The sequence below is a fragment of the Empidonax traillii genome, unplaced genomic scaffold (genome assembly GCF_003031625.1).
Source record: "Empidonax traillii isolate 1590-97213 ecotype Southwest subspecies unplaced genomic scaffold, ASM303162v1 scaffold1:size7828297, whole genome shotgun sequence".
NCBI lineage: Eukaryota > Metazoa > Chordata > Aves > Passeriformes > Tyrannidae > Empidonax > Empidonax traillii.
The window spans coordinates 5,013,375-5,033,088 of NW_020955194.1; the positions used below are offsets into that span (position 1 = coordinate 5,013,375).

At 39.1% G+C, this 19,714-nt stretch overlaps 1 protein-coding gene across 1 annotated transcript in view; it reads left to right on the top strand.

The window, feature by feature from the left end:
• Positions 1–906: 906 nt before the first annotated feature.
• Positions 907–19,714, top strand: part of DMD (dystrophin) — a 996,724-nt gene continuing 977,916 nt past the window's right edge. Inside the window, exon 1 of the mRNA XM_027888128.1 lies at positions 907–975. Coding sequence (XP_027743929.1) covers positions 933–975 — 43 coding nt within the window. The 5' untranslated portion in view covers positions 907–932. The remainder of the gene's footprint in view (positions 976–19,714) is intronic.

Sequence of the window (19,714 nt, forward strand, 5' to 3'; positions counted from 1 at the left end):
TGCCACTGTTAAAGAGAAAGTTACAGGCAGTTTGAGTACACTCCCTCCTCTGCTTCCTCTTCAGCTTCTGGGTTGTGTATAGCAGCACTACTGCGTGGTTTTGTTGGGAGTGGAAAGGTCAATTGTAAGTCAATAGTTTTTGCCTTTTTTTTCCTTTTTTTTTTTTTTTTTAAAGCAGCTACTGACTTATCACAGATTGTGTTAGCATTTACACACTCAGTTTGGTGACAACACTATTTTTGAGTTTGGTTTTTTTTTCCCCTCTGCTTGGGAGCAATGTTGAAATCCTGAAAGTCGGGGAGGGTTACTGCTCTTCTCTCAGAAAGGGAGGATCCTGTCTGGGGATGAGCTGGGGATCATTTGCTGGGAAAGAAGCAAATCTGCTCCATAGGGATCTCAGGGGAACTGCGCAAAGGGAGCAGTAAAATTTTCCTTTTCTTCGCCCCCGCTTTGTAGCCTAAATGTTCCTTGGGAAGCTGCAACACATAATTTAAATCCATTGCACATGCCACCCTGGAAGCAGAGCCTTATATGTCGAGTGCATGGGCTGTCCTATTATGGGAAATCAACTTTGTTTTGAGGGAAGCATAGAGCGTTGCTTCTGCGCAGGTCCTGGAATTTGAAACATTTAGGGGCCTCCAAAGAGCACTGGCATTAGTTACCATGCCGGCTGGGTGGAAGTGAGGATCCCTGCCTCTCCCTGCCCGGGACGCTGCAGACCCTGCCGGCAGCCAGCCCAGAGCGACATCCCACCCGGGGGACTCCTGCCCTCTCCTCTGCAGAGCTGCTGGGGCTTGTGCGGGGACACATCTGGCATTATGCAGGGACAAGCCTAATTCAGCAAAAGCCACTGGAGCAGCAAAGTTGGGATACACTTTGACAAAAATATTTTGCTGTTGTTTTCTTTATCCTCTGTTTTGTGGAGAGATTTCATGTCTGCTCACATGCTTTGGTATGAGGAAGTGGAAGATGATTGTAAGTATGAACAGACTGACATAATTTATCACAATATTCATTTTGACAGAGCGGTGTAATGCTGCACAGCCCACTAACAGCATGCATTTTTAAATGTTTACTTTCCAAGTCTAAAGGAGGATAACACCAGAGGGGAAAAATAAAGAGATTTTATTTTGTCTCTGTTAGGGGGCTAATATCCTGTGCATTATATATATGTAAAAGAAGTCCTTCTGAAACAGCACCCAGCTCTCCTTTGAATAAAAATAATACATTTCTGTCTGAAGTTCACCAGTTATTAAAGCATGGGGTTAAAAAAGAAAGAATTGAGAAGACACACCAATACACTTGAAAAAAAAATAGTGTCATTATTCTAATAATTTGGCAACACATCAAAGGAGCAATCAGTTTCTTTGAACTGTAATGGCATACGCAGTTTCATTGCCTAATATTAACTTACAGAGAATAGAGTTCTTCTCTGGCCGCTGAACTGTCTGGTATCAACCAAATGAGGGGGTGTCAGTTTTGTTCGAAGGGAGCAGCAGCTGAGCTCTCCCATGAACTTTCCAGAAAAAAAAAACAGGCACCTTTTCCAGACTTGCACTTGTTTGTTGGTTTAGAACTATCCTTTTGGGCCAATAAGAAGAAAAACAGAAGATGACAAGAGTAGGAGAATGAAGAGAGCCAAGAATGAAAGGATGACAGAGAGCTCTAAAATCCATCTACCATGCTCACAGATGATCTTTCTTCCTTCCCCACTCAGGCTCTCAGAACAGACTGTGCTGGTGAAAAAAAGAAGTGTCAGTGTTGTCTGGACATAATCTATGGTTTCTGCCCCCTGGTTTATAATCTATTTTGGCTCTTCCACTTTCAGTTTAGTATTCTGTCTTTATAATAGTAGAATGTCTATTTTTCTCTGTTTTCTGATCATAAGAGGCAGGGAAATACATACACGCTGTCATTTACCCCCATAACATATAATGGACTGCATGGTCACTAACATACAGTGAAGGCAGTCTAAAAATAATGTTAGATTTTGTTATCTTTGACAGGAAAGAATCTTAAACCAGAAAATTTTAAGGTGCAGGTGTGGCCTTTTGCCATATTTGCTTTCCCGTTTTGCAAGATGAACTCAAACTGTGTTTTCTTGTGCAATAAATAAGACTTAGATAAGCTGAAAATTTTCTAGACAGTTTTGTCCTCCTAAGAGACCTCCTTCAGTGATAGCACCCTTTACTTATTGGACACAGTCTGGCAGTTCCAGTAAGGTAGAATGATTAAATCACCATTGTCACATATTAAATAATTATGAGACAGTTTGCTTAAGTTCTGAAAATATTGGGGGTGCAGTTGGTAAAAAGAATGTTGTGGGTTTCTCCTAAGGGGTATTACTCCTGGTTAGCCAGAGGAAGATCACGTACTCTAGAGCAACCCACAAAGTGCCCAACCTTTCTCACAAGTCCTCTTTGGGGAGAAATAAGGAGAATTTGTTTTCTTTTACTATTTCCAAGGGAATCACAATGTCAGCCCGGATTTCTAGTCCTCAGCCTTGAGGAAGAGACAGTGCTGCAAGGAAAGCTGGGCAGGTGCTTACTGAGTAAGAGGGAAAGATATTTGCTGCGTAGTGTAAAAGTTGTAATTGCACTTTGAAGACATAGCAGGTGAAAGAAAGAATAGTTGTGTTAGAGTTTCTGTAAAATATGAATAGAAAACAAGAGTTGCATCTAGCAGATGAATAGCAGTCATGACAAGAGCCATTAAATCACTAGCTATGTTATGTTATGGTAATTTGCTATCACTTGCATAGTTACATGTTATGTAACTATGTTCATATCTAAAATGAAAGGGTGATGTCCCAACACTCCTTTGGAATTATTTGAATTGATTTTGTCACCTGTCTCCTCACTCTTTTAAAGAGCATGACATTTTTCTTTATATAATTTTGTATAACACTGTCAAGGTTTTTTATAGTTGTATTTCAATAAAAAAGGAAAACCTATATCTGCACTTTATGACAAAGTGTGCCCAAAATAATGCTCTCACATTTATCCACAGCCTTCATTCAGGATGTGTCACTTCTCCTATTTGTTGCCTGTTCATCCTTTCCTTCTTTTTCTGTATTTGATGAAAACTTTTTGCTCTTGGAGGTGACAGTGGTCACTTATACCTTTTGCATTGTTCTTCAAACACATCCTTTCTCTTTTCTTCAAGTCCCCTCTTCAACCCTCAATCCACCTCTGCATTCACCTCTTTTCTTTTCTATTCAGTTCTCTTCCATGCCACAGCAGTAAAGACAGGTTCTCCATTCCCTGCTTTGTCTTACTTTTGCTGAGAATGACCTTTGTGAAAATATAAAGGTATTTATTCATTGCCGAGGGCTTCACTTTCTTTCCTGAGCTATTCAGTGTTTACTTCTTCCTGAGTTAGACTGGAAACTCCTTGGGGCAGAGGCTGTCTCTTACTAGATTTCTGCAGAGTCTTTGACAATGACACCTAAACAATAAAGTGGCGGGGAAATGAGATATCATAAATTTCATTTTGTTTTAATTATGATGAGATTACTGTGAACTTCATCTCAGAAACCAGTCTCCCTAGGGGATTCAGTATTGTATGCTGTATTTCTTCCTTCTAGCAGATATAATCCTCTTTCTGTGTCCTTATTTTGACATGGAACCAAATTCTGCTTGCAGTCACACACAGGCATCCTCTTTCTCTGCTTGGATTTGCGCAAAGTAGTGACTAAAAATAGAATTAATCATCCAGCATGGAAAAGAAACTAATCCTGCCTGAAAGTTGGTGGCCACAAGGGGTCTCTTACAGGATGTCATGGGTGTATTGTAGCAGAAGTCCTCCATCCAGGTTCTTATAAAACTCAGATCAGAAGTGCATTTCTGAGGCAAATTCTCAGATATAAGATTCCTTGCTTATGACTGTGTATCAGTGCACGTGCCACAGGATATGCCCTGCATCCCTTTGGGAGGAAACTGAACTCAAAAATACACTCTGGGCTCTGCTGTCGGTCACAAACTCTCAGTAGGTGTGTGGGGCACTGGGGTCGCACTGGAGCTCCTCCAAAGTGAGCTCAGTGACACACACACCCCTTGGGGGGGAGCATTGGGGTGGCAGCCTTCTGCTCTTGGGCTGTATGATTTGCTGATGCTCAAAGACAAGTGAGATAGGAAAAAGATGGCAAGAGATTTCTTTGGATCTTGGATGCGAGGACAGAACTGCTTGGGAAGTTACTCCCTAGCTAGTGTATGCTGGGTGCTTCATCCTGTCTGCTCCTATGCAGCGTCTGCTCCATCACCCCTCATCCCCAGACTGCCTGTGGCTCTTTCCAACACGATTATTGATCAAGGGACTATATTCAAGGAAGAGGGCATGTTACATACAAAATTGGTGATCCTGTGAAAATTATCCCTCTTGCTATTTTTTTTTTATTTTTTATTTTTTTAAGGAAACAAGTCAATTATGTTACTAAGAGAACATAGTTACTGATCAGATCACGTTATTTGTTAAGGGAAAGGTAAAATATTTATACAAAAAGGTTAACCCTTGACTAATACTGTGAAATTATTCAAACCACAGAACTGTCCAGGGGGTTAAGTGTTTTCAAATGATCTCCAGAGGAAACAGGATTAGATTCATATATTTTTGTCATGGATTACTGTTAAACAAAATCAAATTGAACGGTATTGTGAACTAAGCAGCCTTGACTTGAAAAAGCTGACTTGTTGATTTTCACAGCACATTTTCAATTAAATGTTACCCCAAAGCTTAATTATCATTTAGGAGGATAACCATTGTACTGTGTTATAGCTAACCGCTGGAAAAAGGCTCCTCGATAAATTTAGCGGAACTTTATGGCATCACATTGCTGTCGAGGAGGATGCACTTGTGATAATACTGTATCACTGTCAGGGGAAGCAGAACAGCATTGGGAATTTTAAATTATTGTGCCTTATCAAAGACTGAGCTTTGTGGAAAGCAGAAATAATGGTTAGTGGAGTGTGGCTTTGCAGACTGTCTTGCCAACTGAGCCACGTAGAGGAACAAGCTCCTTCATCTTCACAGAAAGACATGTGGAGCAAAGGAGTTGCTCTTTGCTGCGGGGACCACAGAACTTCCCTTCTAGGTTACTTGCCACATGTGTAACAAATCAGAACATTCAAAAAAAAACATGTTTTGAGGCAGAGATAGGCTGCATTTTAAGAAAGTCGTAATCTTTCTTGGTTCTTCTTGTCACATTTATACTGAATTTTTTTCTTGAAATACTTTTAAAAGATCTTCAGCAGGAACAAAGTAGCATAATTTAATAATAAAAAAAGATACAGTTGTAAAAATTTCCCCATAGAAAAAATTAAAGAACTATGTTAGACCAAAGGGGTGGGGTTTTTTGTTTTTCTTCTTCCCCTACAGTATTTTTCCATGAAGTAACAGAATGTTTTGAGGATTGCTTTGGAAAAAAAAAAAAAAAAAGGCTAAATAATCTATAATATTCAGTGTGTAGAGATGACCTAAATGTGAATCCAGAATATCACATTTTGCTTACCTTGCCTTTGCTAAGAGATTCTGAAAGGTCCTGGGGGACCTAATGGTATTATGAGCACCACAGAATAAGAGAGGGAGTTTTAGTCAGACTAATTAAACCTTCTGTGCATATTTGTTTTAACCACTTAATTCCTCCGGCTGTCAGTAAAGTCTGAGAAAACCATGCTGGAGAAAAACTTGTCCTGCAGAACTGTCCCAGTAAAAAAAGAAACGCCAGCATCTGATATTTTTAATATACACTTAGGGAGAGGAGGGTCTAAAATTTAGTAATGTGCAGTGGGCTAGGCACACGGCATTGTTCTGCAGGATGCACAAAAACCTGTATTTCTTATAAAGTGTAGAAGTTGCTGTCACTTGTGAAAATCAGCTACACTGGCTGCAGGAGCATGGCCATGAGCACAGGACGTCCGTGGGGGAACCTCCCTGTCCCGCCCCCCTGGTGCTTGCCATGTTCTAAAATTGGCGCCCACCCACGTGGCTGAGCGTCTGCACACATGCACGCTGGTTTTTAAGGGAAATTATCCATGGGTTTTAATGTTGTGTGGCACAGGGAATTGAAGGAATTTAGGGGTGATTGGAATTTGACATCCCTGCGTTTTTATTCTGAAAGATACTTTGATTTAAGTGTTGGAAGGCCCAGCTAATGGAGGCATTGCTGCTATTTCAGATATACGGGGTATGAGATTTGAAGGCAAGCCAAATCACAGTGAAACAGAATAATGATGTCCTTGGTTTATTTTTCACTTGGTACATTCAGGTTTTGATTGGATTCTGAATGAGGCAACAGTTTTCTCTCTCAGAAAGAAGTGCTAGTCCTTGAAGGCTCGTAGCCTGCTGTCAAAGCAGAAGTGTTTTCTTGTGAAGGTCATGGACTGCAGTGGCAGGAGAGGGGGAGAAAAACCAAGGGGTGGGAGAGGGGAGAAGAAAGAAAAGAATGAAAGAAAAAAAGTTTCCTTTATTGATTTTAACCAGGTACAATCTTCTCATAAGAAACATTTCTGCAGTGAGACCTCTTACTACTTTGACACAGCTTGCACTCTGCTGATGGTGTATATAACAAAAGGTCCTCCTTTCTTCTAAGCCTCTCAATGCTCATCACACACAAATACTTTAATGATTCCCTTCACCTTGTTCTCCCAATGTATGGCGTTTTTTTTTCCCCAGTATTTTAAAGTTTTTATTTGGAAAAGACTGTTCATGAATTATTTCTCTCTGAACAAACCTCAAATCTTCCTAGCTGTTGCTGAGCCTGTGCAAGAATAATACAGTCACTGTATTTTCTAAAAAGTTAATAACAATATATAGGTAGCCCTACTGGAAGTGTTAAAGAGTACCTTATGAAGTTCCTGGATGGTGGGTTCTGTAGATAAATGGACAAGATCCTTCAACATGTTCTGATGTAAATGGCCGATGCTGATGATAGGAATACCTGAGAATATTTGTCCTCATTTCTTCAATACAGGGAAAAATGCTGTTAGACATAAAGCCATCCTGTTACATTCCTGTGCTTAGAAGTTATAAGTCCCCACCCCTTCCTGACTGTCTAACTCATCCCAAAGCCTTTCATAAGAAAGGCAAACAGAATCTTAGAATCATAGAATCATAGAATCTTAGAATCATAGAATCAGCTGTGTTGGAAAGCACCTCTGAGATCACCAGGTACAACCCTTGATCCACTACCACCGTGGTTACCAGACCATGGCACTCAGTGCCACATCCAGTCTCGTCATAAAAACCTCCAGGGACGGAGAATCCACCACCTCTCTGGGCAACCCATTCCAATGTCTGATTACTCTCTCTGTAAAGAATTTCTTCCTAATATCTAACCTAAACCTCCCCTGGCAGAGCTTGAGACCATGTCTTCTTGTCTTCTTGATAGCTGCCTGGAAAAAAGGGACAAACCCCCACCTGGCTACAACCTCCTTTCAGGTAGCTGTAGAGAGTGATGAGAAAGTCTGTTTGGGTCTGAGGGAAGCAAGAAGGACAGAGGTGCTCCTTGATGCAGAGAGATCCAGGTGGGACTACCCCATGATCCTGCCCAGCTAAAAAAAGGGAACTGCTCATAAAAATTAATGGGAAAGAGGAAACTGAGAATTTACCAAGCTATGATGGTCTGATGGTGAGCTTGTGGATGTGGTGTGTACAGGCTTATTAATTCAAAAAAACTCAGTTTAGTGGGTTTTTGTGCTGCTTTTAGTGAAGATTGTTAGGAACCCTTAATTATTTTCCATTAGATTTCAGGAATACAACAGTATTTCTGTTATTCATTTGACTTTATTTACTGTGGACCTTCTTCTATCATGTGATTCAGTACATATTTTATATTTACTCCCTGCCCCACCCTTCCAAGCCCAGCAAACGATGCTGAAAATAGAGGTCAGTATAATTTTACACCAAACTCTAAGATCACATTTATAAATGCTTGATTGACTGATGGTTACTCACTCTCAAAAAATGCAGAAGATCCAGATTAAAGTGTTTGCTCTGCTTATACTCTGTTTACAGAGGAGAAAGCTTCAGTTGCATTGGATGTTGAATGCAAACCAAAGGTGAAGCCAAGTAACTTTTCACAAAAACGAATTCTTGTTTTCTCGCCAGCATGAGAACAGTTCCTTTTATAGTAGTCTCTAAAGGACAAGCATGTTGTAAGCTTGATTCTGACCTTTCTGTTTTTCCTAATAATTAAATATATCAGTTCTGAAAGCTTTAACAAGACCATGGAGGAAACTTAAAACTGTGAAATAAATGGTGGATTCCAGGAGCAGTTATCTAACACTAGAATGTAGGGCACTTGCTGTAAACAAAAAGCTTCATAAATATAAAAAATTATCAGAAATTAATTTTTTTCTGTAACTGTTTAAAGTTCCATGATACCCTGTATCCTCACATTTAGTATGTCTCAGTGATAGTAGTGTAGCTTTGAAAGATGTTGCTTGAATCAAGATGCTTTCTAGAAAGCAGATAAGTAGAACTTGTACTTAGTTATATCAAATTCCTCTATTAAGAGTAAAAGTTATCGTCAGTGAAATGGTGTTTCTGTCCTGATTACCTGATTGATGTAAAGCTTTAGAGAATGTAAGTTGGGGCACATTTTTGCCTTGGGAAAGGAATCTATTGGATTATGTTGTCCATCTCTATTTCCTGTTCAAAACAAGGCATGTCTTTACAGAATCAATTCAGAATTACTGCTGGTTTTAGCACAGGCGTTAACTTAATAATGTTTTTCAACTGTTACAGCTGGAAACCAAAATTGGAAACATTTTATATTTTGAAAGGAACTGAATGACAGTGAACATTCACCCTTTCATCTTATAAGGACAAGCCTATTTTTCTTAGGGAATAGCAGCTGAATTGCAAAGCCCAGACTCTTTTTACCAATACTGTTGTCAGCTCTCTTATTTTCTCTTTAGTCCTTTTGCCATTTTACAATTTCTCTGAGTCATGCACATCCATTGCTGTACTGCTTATACTACTTTAAATAAGCCCTTTCCTCCCCCAAGAAGGCTTGCTAATTTTTGCATGTTATCTTAAGCTGATTTAACAGTTGTTTCCCAATTCTTCCCAGCTGCTGCTACTGCTGAATTGATTCATTTTACTCTTGAGATGTTGCAGGCAAATGTGAAGCAAAGTTTACTTGACCAGTAATCCTCCCCTTAACTGAAGGAAGGATGTGATTTGAACAAGAACTTATTCAAAATGTGGACAGTTTTTTCCCTAAATCTGCCTACTGTAGACACCAAATTTATTAGCTTCTTATCTGGTAAATTCTTATCTAGAAAGTGAAAAATGTCTTAGCCCTAAATAGTAGCCAAGGAATTAATTTTTTCCTGGTGTAATAAGTCAGTCTATGGAGGCTTTTTTTGATTAGGCTATGAGTTCCTAAGAGGTGTTCAGTGTGTCTTGGAGTGCTTCCAGAAACTGTTGCTCAGCCTATAAACAGATGAAATTTCACAGACTCACAGACCAGCTGAGGCTGAAAGATGCCTCTGGAGATCATCTACTCTAACTCTCTGCTCAGAGCAGGGTCAGTGAGAGCAGGTTGCTCAGGGTAATGTCAACTTGAGTTTTAAATATCTCCAAGAATGGAGACTCCACAGCATGTTCCGGAAACTGACCATCCTCACAGTGATCTATTTTACTTCTTAAGTCTCTATGGAATTTCCTCTATTTCAATTTATTGTCTCTCATCTCGCCAGTGGGCACCAAAGAGGAGTCTGACTCTGTGTTCCCTACTCCCTCCCATCAAATATTTATAGCTATTGATAAAATCTCTCTGAGCCTCCTCAGCTCCAGGCTGAGCAGTCCCAGCTTGCTCAACCTCTGCTCATCTGAAAGGCGGTCCAATCACTTAATCATGTCTTTGTGGCCTCTTGATGGACTCACTCCAGTATGTCCATGCCTCTCTCATGCTGGGGCACTGGAGTCAGTATTCCAGCTTTGTCTGACCAAGGTTCAGCAGAGAGGAAGGACCATCCTACTGGCAACAGTCTGACTAATGCAGCCCAGGATAACATTAGCCTTCTCTGCTGCAAGGGCACATTGATGGCTCATGCCCAGCTTGGTGTCCACCAGATCCATTTTTGGAAAACTGTTTTTTAGCTATTAAGTCCCCAGGTTATACCGGTTCATGTGGTGGTTTTTCCCCCTGTTCAGGGCTTTGTACTTCCTCTTCCTGAACTTCAGGAGACTCCTGTCAGATCTCCAGCTGGACTTTGTAGAGCTCCAATCTTTGGGCCCAGCTGTTAGTTTTCAATAAACCCCACTAGCCACTTACTTAGTTCACGCAGAGTTTTTTTTTTTTTTTTTAATGAGAATGTTATGGGAGACAGTGTTGAAAGCCTTGCTAAAGTCAAGATAAACAGCATCAGCTGCTCTCCCCTCTCCATCACTGAGCCAATCACCTCTTCATGAAAGGCTGTCAGGCACCATTTTCCTTTGTAAACCCCCGCCATCTATTCCCAGTCACTGGCTTGTCTTTCATACATTGAGAAAGAGTGATTTGCAGGTTTCTGAGAGGATTTGCTGCATCACTTTCCTAGGTTATCCAGTTACTCCTTGTTCCTCTTGAAAATAAGCATCATTTGCTTTCTTCCCCTTCCCCCAGAATCTCCCACAATCACAAGGGCCTTTCTCAAGTAATCAATAGTCACCTTGCAGTGACTTCGACCAGCTCTCTCAGTGCTTTTGTTTGCCAGCAGCCTTTCTGACTAGTGCAGAAGGTGATTTTAAACATAGATTTGGGGTCTCTCATGTCTCTCTTGATGCCAGTTTTTGGCAGGGCATACACACAAATACCAAAACCATTTATATTATAAGTTACCCACAAGTCATTTTAAAGCTAGTATTTCAGGAGGTATTAATTTGAACTCTAGCTTATCTGAACATCCTTTTACTGTAAAGCCCATCTAATTAATATGTAGTGTAGAAAGTCCATTATTTGTTTAAAGTCTACGTAAGTTCAAAAGCCATTAAATATACAAGACTAAACCTGCAGCAGTATCAGCACATTTTTTGAAAGTTTTTTAAAAATTAGAAGTTAGCAAAGTACCTATGGTGATAGTGTAAATCATTTTATCCATATTACGTGAAAACAGCGTTATTATTTTGAAGACTTGTTGCAAATTTATTCTGACTGCAAAAATTAATAAAATTTAGTTTAATTAGTTTTAAGCATCTTGAGATTTTAATTTAGATATCTTAATTTAAAATCAAAGAAATAAAAGTAAGCCCTTTAAAAACTAAGCCCTTCCAAATGAATACTGTTGTTGAGTATACAGTTTGTGTCTCTCTCACAGAAGAACTGTAGTTAATTTTGACACTTTAATAATTTAGATGTAGATAAATTCTGTGTGTTCCATCTTTCTTTTTATCTGTCTTATCTTTTGGTAATTTTAGTTATCATCTTTGGTTATTATAGTAATTTTAGTATGTTTTGTGAATATTTTCTAGCAACCACAAACAATCAGTGCTTGTAATAAGAGATGTTATTTTTCCAGACCCTATTTGTTTTTGCTACCTAACCTATAAGACCTATTTTTAATTGTATTTCCACTTGTTAAAGTGCAGCAAAGAAAGAATTAACTGCTTTTTAAACTATTAAGTAATATATCCTGCAATTTTGTGAATTTCTAGCTCAATCAAATGCTAAAGTTTAGCATAAGATGTTTGAAGTTAGATATATGAAATATTGACTTAGAAGTCATTCGGTTCAATTCTAATGGAAAGGGCTACCAGTTGGAAACCTACTGGAAACCTGAAGACTCTTTTTGGAAACTTATGTACTTTTATATAACAGCTTTTCATTAAGACAGAGAGTATTTTTGAGCCAGAAAGAAAATGCATAGTGTGTGTCACAGCTTGCAGAATTCCTTAAGTTAATCTCACTTCTTTGACAGTTATATCCTATTTCAGTTTTACAGCATACAAATTTGCATCCTCTCTATTTTGTTTTCTTATAATGCTTTCTATTCTAACTTGCATCCACTGCAGTCTGTTTCTTGGTCTACAGCTGTACTTGTAGCTATGGCCAGTCATGGGATGTTACTTTTAGAAATCCACTATTTCCTTCTCACACAGAAGCAGCACAAGCCTCTGCAATTGCCTGAGTCCTTTTCCTAATAAATACCAGGAATTAATTTTTTTTTCCTCTATGGTGATTTAATTCTTCATTTTCGACACAGTAAAAATCCCTGATTTTTTTTTTTTTTTTCATTTTTAAGGTTGTTGGGGTTTTTTGTTGTTTTGGTGGTGGTGGTTGGTTGGTTTGCATTTTGGTGTTGTTGTTGGTTTTTTTGGGTTTTTTTTGGTGAGAATATATTCCTGGGGAGTTGTTGTACCTGAGTTTGGAATATGCTAAGAGTTTTCAATATGATCCCTATACCATATAGTTTACAGCATGCAGTCTGAAATATAAATAAATGTGTCAACAGTTTGCTTTGCAAATATGTAACACAATCAACAGGTCTACAAGCATTAATTGGACATTAATTGCCAATATGTTGTGCAAAATTCTGGGGCCAAGATGGGATTATGAATTTGTAATCACTGTAAACAAAAACCTCGTTATTTTTTAGTCAATGAATTTGAATACAGAAATTAAGCTGGCAGAAGAGAGAAAGAACATATTTTTTTCTTTATGAAGAGAGAAGTTGTTATGGTGAGGCCAGGGCTGAACTCATAGTTGGAAATGATCAAAGATGTTGCTAGAAAGAGTCCTTAGAGGTGAATTTATGAAGCTTCAAGAACCTCATCTGATAGTAGTGACAGTTATTAGCTACTACAGCTGTTGTCAAAAGATCTAGTTATTCTGAAGCATATCACACATGATCTGAGTGGAATGAATGTATAAATCGTTATAATTATTATTGATACAGTATAACAGCTGAAAGTACTATTTGTGGGAAATCATATGCACATTTCAATTAAGCTATAATATAAATGCAATTTAAAATGTAACTGCAGATTAAGTGTAACACTCAAGCCTGACTTCATGCGGAGAAACCTTCTTATAGAGCCATAACTGTTAACAATATCATCATTTTTAACAGACAAAAATGTTAGTGCTGGAAGCCAGTCAGAATTGCACCAGTAAATCAGTGAATCTCTTGTTTCTGTAACTAATGCAGTTAGTACCCCAGGTCTCATTATGCACAGAGCCTTTCTGCCACAACATTTCTTTATGGAGGCCGACAGGACAGGAGCTGGTTGGCAATGCAGTTCAAACACTGGCAGAACAACTACATGCACTTAGACCTGCAGTTTGTATGATCATTAATTGATGCATTCAGATCTCCTCATGTTTAAAATAAAAGAAACATATCTATGTATTTGCAGAACAATTACAAGAATTTATTCTGATGATGCAAATTTTGTGGTAACTAGTGCCTGGCTGAAGAGGAGGGGATGTTGGAGACAGCAGGAACTGATGTAAACCTAGAAATGGGAAGGCTGTCTGAAGCTGCATGGGAATGTGGAGCAAAGAGAGGGAAGAAGTCAGCCAGAACACAGCTGGGGAGCATTCAACAAAAGATCTGAGACGCGTGGCAGCCATAGAGCTCTGCCATCATAATGCATCCCTGCAAAGAGCTCGCCTGAGAATGTAAGGTGAAGAAAACCCCAAAGAAATCTGAGCAGGAGTAGCAGATATAGGAATTAATTTTAACCCTCTTAACTTCTAATCTGCATGTTTGCGTCACCATGCCTTATCACAGTGGTTGGCCAGTAGGTTTGCAAGCTTTAACAAACGGAGTGTGATAGCAACGATGAGTAAACACAGGTTTCTCACTCAGAGCCCTTTCCAATTCTCCTCTCCTTCCCTTCATGACAGGTCTGCTGTATGTCACTTCAGCATGTCTCTCTATAATCTAAATCATCTTGTTCTGTGTGTACAATAAACCACATGCTTGGTTGATGCATCATGGCATAAATTACAGATTATGCATAAATTGTGATGGGTCCAATTAATCACAGACTAAGTTAATTTAGACCTCACATTGGGACATCTGTATTACACATCTTCAACTTTAGCCTCACTTGTGGATAGGCAGGACTTGCCATGAGCTTGTTTGTTCTCACTAAAACTCAAACACCAACATCAAAACTCATACACCAACACCAGTGTTCTTTCAGGTGCTTCCTTCAGGTCTCAGTGCCAGAGGTGGCTGTGTGGGATAGGACATGTCCACCTCGTGCACCAGAGGCTGAAAGCTGCTGCTCAGATTAGAGCTGAGGCCACAGCCTGACAGGCCCACATACTTTTGAAACAGAGATGTATTCACTGGAGGCTTGAGGGAGGGAAGAGGAATGCTGCATTTTTGCGGGGCTGGGGCTGCTGGAGGTCCTCCAGGGCTTCTCCTGTTATCCATTGTTTTGGCAGCACTTACCACATCAAACTGCTCCATCAGCTGCATGGCCCTGGCCCTCTTTGGTTAATTTATTTGTCATGGTTGTCCCTTCGCCCTCGTCCTCCCACTCCACCAGGAAAAATAGATTCAGTTTTTATGTAGTCTGATTAAAAGATGTTTTGGGGCCTGTTATGGCTTGGCACAAAAAGGTAGGCAAGTTGGACTGGGCTTGGTTGCCTTACCCACATATAAGGGGACCAGTGATAAATGTCCTGCTCAGTCTTTTTCTTCACTGTCTATTGTAAGGAACTTGAAGCCTTTGAATTACTAACATGGTTTGTTGTGGCCACTGATATTGAATCCCTCTTTTTCATTTTTCAGACAGCCTCCTCATTACTGCTAAGAACCATCCTCACAGTTACAATGCCAGTCTTGATCCCAAATCACCAGTGAGATACACTAATCCCTTCACCCTGTCTGAAAGGATCTTATTCCCTTACTGCTTTAGAAAACTAACGCCATAACCAGAAAAAAAAAAAATTCCTCTCTGGACCCTTAGTCATAAGGCAACAAGAAGGAGTTACTGTGGATTTTATTTCCATGGTATCAATATATTGCCCCTTGATCTGTGAAAATGGCTGTTGTCACCTATAGTACTTTACCATTTATCTCCAAAGAACATAAGTCTCATTGTGTGGTGTAAATTCTTTGAGCCAGGAAAAATAAGCGAAGTGCTCCCCCTGACAGGGTGGGAAAGTCTGATGGCTCCTCAGTATTAGGTTTGCAGACTTTCCAGTGTCTTCAACTGTGAGGCAATTCTGTTTTACAGTAAATCTCTTCTCCCAGAGTGATTCCTTAACTGACTGTATATATTTAATCCCCTTTTGATCCTTGAGAAAAACTCCTATCTCTTTTCCTTAGGGATCTTCAATTTCTTTTGCTGTGTTTTCAGTCCTTCTTTTTTTATTATTTACTTGGATATTTAGAAAACAGGTAATAGAGAAAAATAAAAATTTCTCTTGGGTACATAATGCACATTCTCAACCAGGAGAAAAAAGTTTTTCAGTGATATTAGGAAAAAAAAGCGCTTGTATTTTCCAGTGTTTTGAAAACACTGTGTGGTGTATATTACTAAAGGAAGTGGGAAATTCGGTACTGCTTTCATATTTAATGTATACCACCTTTAGTGTTAAAATACTATGAAATATTTATAAACTTACAAGCCTTTTCCCTCAGCCATTTACCATTAAACTTCACTGAGTGCAGCTTCTCTGATTTATTCATATGCCTAAGTTAAGAGCAACAAAGCTGTGTTCAAGGATTTCTTTTGATAACTTTGGCTTAAATCATACTGTGAGCAGTGTCTGTGACGATTTTCTCTCCTTCTTGTCTTGGAGCTCGTGGAGTGGTGATCTCATTGTTGGTTCAAAATTGTCATTATTTGCCTCCCATTAGGTTCTTGCAACTCTACACTGAAGCTCCTTCAAACTCTTGGGGTCCCTCAAGTCTGCTGGGGCCAAGGTGTTGTGGGAATTCACTAGTTCACCCTTGGTTAATAATTTTACCATTCAACAACTCTGCTGGAGCGTGAGGCTTACAGGCCTTTCCAGCCCACTTCAGAGTTTGCCATGCCTTGAAGAACTATTCATATTCAGGGCTTTAGAAGTGGCTTCTGGAGGCACCTTTAGCCAACAAAGAAAATCTTTTTTTTTGCTTTCTACTTGTTCTATGCAATTTGGTACTAAGATATCTGTGGTATATCATTCTTTTTGCCTTCTTTCTCTCACTAATTCATTTATGTTTCTATTATATACTTTAATAATGGAGAGCATTCTGGATCTAAGATAGAAGCCCTTTTACCTTCTTTGTAGCTGTCCTACAAATGACTCAAAAGGTATTTGCAAAATTAACAATCTTCCTGATTTAGAACATTGAACTTGCAGGAGATTTGCACAGGGGTTGTGTGTAGCTCAATCAGCAACTGATTCAATTAGGCACTTGCAAATTGTGGGTTCTCCCTTTCCCTGGTAGTGCAGACAAGCTCCATTCACAATCTGGGGACGGGTTTCAAAAACAGTGTCACGAATGTATTATTATTGCATAAACAGGCTACGTAACTCAGTTTCTGTGGCTAAAACTTGATTGTTTCTCTAACCAGTTTCTGAGTTTGTTTTAGGTATCCTTAGAGAACTCAGGTAATTCCATACAAGTTTAAGAATATAATATACTGTGGACATGCATATAGTTTGTATAAGAGAGAAGTTATGTGAATATAGGATGCGTTCGCCCTTTTACTTACAGCTAGATCCATAGCTAATTAGAAATTAAGAAAGGCCTAAAATCCTGTCGTTACAAACGTGTAGGGAACTCTACTGAGTGCAAAACTGTATTCTGCCTAGTGATGAAAATTAAAACTACTGTACTATTTAGCCATGAAAAGGCTAAGATGGGATCTAATTGCTCTCTTCAGCTACCTAATAAGTAGTTATGGAGAAAATTGTTAGGCTCTTTGCAGGGCTGTAGAGGGAAAGGATGAAACAGAATGAAAATTTTGACAAGATATTAGGAATATTTTTTTTTTTTTACTGCAGGTGTCACGAGTTAAGCACTAGAGGAGTTATAGAATCTCTTCCCTTGGAAGGGTTCAAAACTCAGTTGGACACAGCCCTGAGCTTCTTGATCTATCTCTGTAGTGGGACCTGCTTTGAGCACAATGTTGGATTAGATGGTCTCCCTCACAACCCATATTATTTGGTAATTCTGTATTTACTTTACAAAGAATGCTCCAATCATATTTAATTTAGATAGAGAGATAGCTGAATGGATTTGCTTAAAAAAAAACCACAAAACAAACCACTGAAAACTGTAACTTACCAGCTGAATAAAAAATTTATTATTGGAATATATTATTTATCTTATTATTCTGTTTCCAACAACCTGTGCAGTTTTTTCCTCGACCCCACCTTGGAACTTAATATGCCCATTCTATTTTCTGTTTAACTTTATTTTAGTGAGCCACCATCCTAGCTGGGTATTTTCTCAGTGTAAAGGTTTCAGACTGTAGTCCCCTGTAATCAATAGAACTCCTTCTTGACGATGCATAGAAGTAACAATAATTCCTGAACACAACAGTATAATCCAGAATGAGCCTTGACATGTTTAGATCCATGTTATTTAAAGGTACATAAGGCAGAAGGCTCTTTTTTTGTTGTTGTTGCACAGTAATTGTGCTCCAAGCTCTGCATAGCTGTTTGTCTCTATCTGTGGGCATTGCACAGGCCTTCTCAAAATAGTTTCCACTGCACAGAAGTAAAACAGATTTGACCTGGATTAAGTGGAGCATAGACTCCTAATGAGCCAGATGGATCAACATTCCTGTTCAGCAGAAATGATAGTTACAGTGTTTGCCACAATAACCCAGCAGTTACCTTGGTTTTCTCCTCAATAAAATAAACTATTTTAATCTTGGTCTAGAGTGGTTAAGCAGTGATTGCTGTGAGGCCTTTCCTTTGTAAAAACCTTATCTTACGTCATTATGAATTTCCCAGGGAGGATCCAAAGCTGGAATGGCTAATGAGGTTTCTCCTTGTGACTCTGACTTGAGACAATATCTGCCAGCTAGCCCTGAGCAGGGTAAAGCATCTGAAGGAGAACATTGCCACAACACTTTGATTTAAGTAGAAAATATGAAGTATTTTATGCCATTCACATCCTTTGCGCAGGAGGCAGGCAAGGGTCAGAGAAACTGCTCTTGCGTGTGTGTCAGGCAATAATTTGTAGAATGCAACACTGAAGATCCCAACAGTTCAGTGTCCAAGTGTAGAAAAGCTTTCTGGGTATATCTGATCTCCAGGCTCCTCTGCCTGGGCAGAAAGGGAGTGTACCAGTCTCTGCCCAGTCAGCACAGTGAAACAGTATCTGGATGATGTGCCTTAGACAAAATGTCCACGTGTTGAGCACAACCTAAATAGATGACATTCTCAGTGCAGCTCCGTTAACACCACCCATCCCACCATCTCATTCAGCTCCAGAGAGCTTTCCCATGGACTGACAGTGATTTCACAAAACATGTAAGGAGGGGGACCTAGCTACCACATACTTGCCAGCCGCCCTAACCCAGCTCTGCTGTGAGCTTGCACTTGTGCCAGCTTCTGCCTTGCAGGAGGAACAGGGAAGTGTTTATGAAATAGGCTTGTGTGCATTTTGAATAGGTACAGCTACGTACAAAAGCAAGGAAATTTGCTGGAAAGACTAGAAAGGCTGTGTGTGTTGGGGAGGGAGAATTATATGCTGAAAGGATTGGGTTCTCCTGCTTAAATACTAAAAGGGAACAATCCCTCTGTTATCCAGCATAGGATTTCCTGTAAATTCACTGACGAACTGTGAACGATACATCGATTCATAAAGACCATGTAACTTAATAGCTGCTCTTCCAGATTTTCATTTGACCTTTCAGCTATAAAAGGCAATTCCTTAGAGTTTTCAAAGGTACAGTTCATTGCTCTTTGGTTTAGTGTTACAGAGCCAGTATAGTAAGTAACAGACCTTATTACAGTTACTTTTTTCTCTTTGCAAAACCATTATACACCTCTTTGACCTTTAAAAGAAAAAGTGCAAATACGGTTCAGCAAATGTTTCCAGCATTAATTTCTGTTTTTCAGAATTACAAATATGTGGGTCTTAATCCATATGGTCTGTATAAAACCTGTTTTATTCCTTTTTGCTTTACTCTTTCTCTGATAGTTTTTCTCAGTTCCCTTTTATCCAGTATCCTCCTTTGTTCTTAGTTCTTTTTTCAGTTTTTCCTCTACCTATGACTAAACAGACTGGGAGATTTTTTTTTTTTTTTTTTTGGTACAGTAGGAGATTATTTATAAAAAAAAATAAAAAAGAGGAAAACCAACAACAACAAAATACCCCAAATACCTGTAAATAACAATAGGACATCCATGTAAAATTGATAAGATATTTTCAGTTTTCTAGTGCCCTGGAAGAACCTATTATTCATTCATCTCACTTACAGACTTCAGACTTAAAACCTGAAAGTTTTTTTATTGTCTTTTTCCACTGTTTAAGCCTACTTGTTTAGAAAGGAACTTATTACTATGCAGCACATGCATATGAAACTCAAAGCATTACCAAATTAATGATGGCACCAGGAAGAATCATAGAATTTTTTCATTGTTAGGGAAAGAAATATTTTGCTCTTAAAGGCTGTGACCTCAGTAAAAGCACCACTTAGTTTTTTCCTTTTTTTTGGCTTTATGAAAAAAAATCCTTTTTGAAGATCCTCAAATATCTTATCCTAAACTCTTAGGAATTGCAAACCACAAACACAGTGCATTAGAATACTCTCAGCCACACAT